The sequence below is a fragment of the Borostomias antarcticus genome (assembly GCF_949987555.1).
Source record: "Borostomias antarcticus genome assembly, chromosome: 21".
Classification (NCBI taxonomy): domain Eukaryota; kingdom Metazoa; phylum Chordata; class Actinopteri; order Stomiiformes; family Stomiidae; genus Borostomias; species Borostomias antarcticus.
This window is the reverse complement of record NC_140254.1, coordinates 11,457,220-11,461,235: the sequence shown is the minus strand read 5'-3', so window position 1 is coordinate 11,461,235 and position 4,016 is coordinate 11,457,220. Positions and strand designations below refer to the sequence as shown.

The 4,016-nt window shown below is 43.3% G+C and overlaps 1 protein-coding gene across 1 annotated transcript; it reads right to left on the bottom strand.

The window, feature by feature from the left end:
- Positions 1–539: 539 nt before the first annotated feature.
- Positions 540–3,044, bottom strand: LOC311323085 (nuclear factor 7, brain-like; the record flags this gene model as incomplete). The annotated part of the gene is made up of 6 exons (XM_084455228.1): positions 540–1,075; positions 1,634–1,752; positions 1,838–1,860; positions 1,947–2,177; positions 2,264–2,359; positions 2,643–3,044. 6 exons carry the CDS (start codon positions 3,042–3,044, stop codon positions 540–542), a joined length of 1,407 nt encoding a protein of 468 aa, XP_084311354.1.
- Between the last annotated feature and the right edge of the window lie 972 nt (positions 3,045–4,016).

Here is a 4,016-nt window from a genome sequence, read left to right as displayed (position 1 = left end):
TAGTTGACAGCTGCAGTGGTTGTCAACAATATGGCCATGGCAAACCGTGATGACGTCAATCGAATAAGGTCAAACAGATCTGGTTGGGTGTGTTTCTCCCAGGTCTGTCATCATATCACAAAATCTACCTATAAATGTAGATTTCAAAGCTATCTGGATGTATCAACTTGTTATGGTAGAATAAGTGTGAAATAAGACAAACATATGACTTGATTGAACCCTTTATTGAACACCGAAAGACATGCCTAGTTATTTCCACAATAAGCAGTTTGTATTATTGTATTAGATCTGAGATAATCTGATCCTAAAAAGTTTAAATTATTAGTTTATAGTACAATTTTAGTACAATTATGTCTAATCAACATAACTTGGGATGCTTCAAATATATATAAGTTTCAAATATATTTCAAATTGATTCCTCAACTAAAGACATTCCTCAACTAAAATGTATTTTAGTCTGAATATGTAATGAAATAATTTTGAATTGTGAACAAGACATGAATATGTACCTTCACATCTATACAGAGGTGGTATCAGTCTTAACTCTGCTGTTCTACTGTTACAGAGACCTTCACTGGTACGATCCTCAGAGGGGAAAGAGCACAGCCAATACCGATGTATGGAAAGACTCTCTCAGTGAAGGTGTCTGTGAACGTGTGTAGGTGTGTGTTACTATCAGGGTCAGAGAATGACAGCTTCCCTCTGTCCCAGTCCAGCTGCACTCTGATTCTCTGGAATTCCTGTCTCACTGTGAGAGTGACTGGCGCTGATGAGGATACTGCTCTGTATTTACCATTAATGAACCATATTCCCCAGAGTCCACCCTTTACCACTCCCTTCCTCTGGTGAGAATCTGCTAACACTCCCAGGATCCAGTACGTTCTGTCTCCAACCTCAACATCCCAGCTGTGTGTCCCTGAGTTAAAGCCCTCAGAGCCCAGGACCCATCCATATCTATCAAACCTCTCTGGGTTGCGAGGAAGCTGTTGTGTCTTGTCACTGACTGTCACACTGGTAAGATCCTCTGACAGGATGAGAGCTGGGTGGGCAGTGTTGGGGTCCAGAGTCACAGGAGCTGAAGAGAGAGATCAGGCTGGTATTGATACAGCGCTTATACCCTCACCCACCCCAAAATGAAGACCACGATAAGATTTGACAATGATGAATGATATTCATGATCCTGTATTTGTATCACAATCATGTTACTTCTACAGTCATCAGTACTGTTCACCAATTGCACTGTAACATTGTTGTGTGTGATCAATAAAGGTACATATGGGTTTCTGTGTGGACTGTGGGGTCAAGGATGGCCCATTTAATGAAAACACACCATGGTACAGTACATTAAATGGACTGCACTTGTATAGCGCTTTTATCCAAAGTGCTTTACAATGAAGGCCTCTCATTCACTCATTCACACACACATTCACGGCAGCTGCCATGCAAGGTGCTAGGCTGCTCAATTGGAGCAATTGGGGGTTCAGTGTCTTGCCCAAGGACACTTCAACATGTCATCAGGAGGAGCCGGTATTCGAGCCACCAACCCTACGATCATTGGACGACCCGCTCTACCTCCTGAGCTACAGCCGCCCCACCAGATTCATATTCAGTAAGATCCTGATCTAACACTCACTGTATGTGACAATCTTCTGCATCTTCTCCCAGACTCTGAAGGTCAGGTTGCCCAGGTGTTTGGCCACGTCTATCAACGCTCCCGAGACCAGCTGTGGATCCAGCATTGTGCCCTGGGCTCTGAAAGAACATTCATTAGTCAGTGCTGCTGTGGGGTTGGGTTCAGAACCACAGAGAAGAGAGAGACAGGAGGCAGGTCACTTACCTTTTCACTGTGGCCTTGTAGTTCTGTAGAGAATCAAAAGATCAAGTTAAACACTAATTAACATTCCCACTCAGCCATTCCTTATGAACTCAGAGAGAGCCGTCCTGACCTGCAGGAATGAGATGTCTTCAGCTCTCAGCTCCTCCTCTATGGATCTGACTGTGTCTGAAAGTGTTGATATCTCTCTGCTCAGCCCCTCAATCTTCTCCTTCATCATCGGACTCTTCTGCTTCTCTTCCTCCCTCAGTGCAGCTATCCTGGCCTCCTCTTCCTCTTGTAGAAACTGATGAAGCTTCTTAAACTCCTCCTTAATCTGCCTCTCTGTGTGCTGGGCCAGGCTCTGGAGACATTGAGGTTGTGCATCGGGTTATAGCTTAGATATGTTTTAAAAGCAGTTAGGTATCATTTATTACTTTAAATAGTTACCTTGGTGTGTTCGGCTGTTTGATCACAGGTTAGTTTAACTTTATTGAAGACCTTCAGTTTCTCTTGTAAGGGCTTTAGTGCAGTCCGGACTTTCTCCTTGAATAAACAAAAAATGTTTTGAATGAAAAGATATATGTCTGCCTGTTTGACAAGCTAGTTCTGAGATACAAGTGTCTATCAAAGACCAGTAGAACATAAATGTCTGCGTCAACAATGATGATAACACTGAACAATGACAGACTGTAAATAATGGATCTGCAATGAACCGCCTGTTATTGATGTTAAATGAATGCTTGGTTCTTTAAACAAAACTATACATTTTATTTCTGACAGATGTCATTTCAATTATCAGTCAGTATGCTACTGTACAGTATCGTACCTTTTGATCCTGTGCAGCTTCGTCTATGGGTCTGAATCTGTGCTTGGTGTGTTTTTTTGAGTCCCGACACACCACACACATTGGCTGTTCGTCGTCCAGACAGAAGAGCTTGAGTTTCTCATTGTGCAGACTGCAGAATACCTCAGCCTCTGCTGAATCTCTCTGACTCCTCTCGTGGGAGAAGGCCTCACACAGGTTCCTCAAGGACAAGTTGACCGGGGGTGTTTTCTTCGAGGATCTTCGCCTACAAACTGGACATTCCAGTGATTCCTTGTGTTTCCAGTATTCCTGTAGACAGGCTTTACAGATACTGTGGCTACACGACAGGACAACAGGATCTTTAAAGATTTCACAGCACACAGGACAGGAGAAATCCTCCTCCGGGAGAGACGATGAAGCCATTTTCTCACCCAGTCATACACCCTCGTCTGGAACGTTTTTTTTCTCCACCTTCTCACCACAATATAGAAATGTCCTGAAACGTACACTGCAGTCAGTCAATGGAAGTCACTGTTAACACTAGTCTTTTCTCTCAGTGTGTGTTGTGTGTAGGAGGAGCTTTAGACTCGAATGACTGGTCGAGTCACTCATCTGAAAACTTTATGTAAGAGTAGCTTAGTATGCCTCACAGCAGTAGAGGAAACCATTTGTAGATATTTGGTCCAAATTCATATGGTGTTTTTATGTGATCTTCTGTCCTCTGCATTCGACACAACCCCAAGGAACTGTAATGTTGGACTTGGTTATCTTTGGTCATTCATGATTTTGACTTTGAAGAGATTAGTCACAAGCTTTATGAGCTTTAGACTAGAATCACTGGTCGAGTCACTCATCTGATCATATGGTGTTTTCATGTCATCTTCTGTCCTCTGCATTCAACTCAAAGGAACTGTTATGTTGGACGTGGTTATCTTTGGTCATTCATGATTTTGACTTTCAGAAGACAAGTCACATCAGACAAGTCCAAGTCTATTTCTTGCACAGCTCATTACAAAGGGTGAATATCGCCCCCTGGTGTATTGTCATGGTAATGTTGTGTTAGTAGCGGAGGTTAAGCAGCACAAACACAAGCAGGAGATGTGGGACTCCATTCTGGTTGCTTGGACGATACCCCACATGTGCATGAAGACTGAATCATCAGACTAGTTCAGTAGATCTGATCTCAGTGCTGTATCTGTTTCAGTGCTAGATCTAGGTCTCAATGCTAGACCTGGTCTCAGTGCTAGATCTGGTATCTGTGCTAGGTCTGTATTTCAGTGCTAGATCTGGGTCTCAGTTCTAGAGTTGGTCTCTGTACTCGGTCTGCGTTTCAGTGCTAGATTTGGTCCCTGTGCTAGATCTAGTCTCAGTGCTAGATCTGGTCTCAGTGCTAGG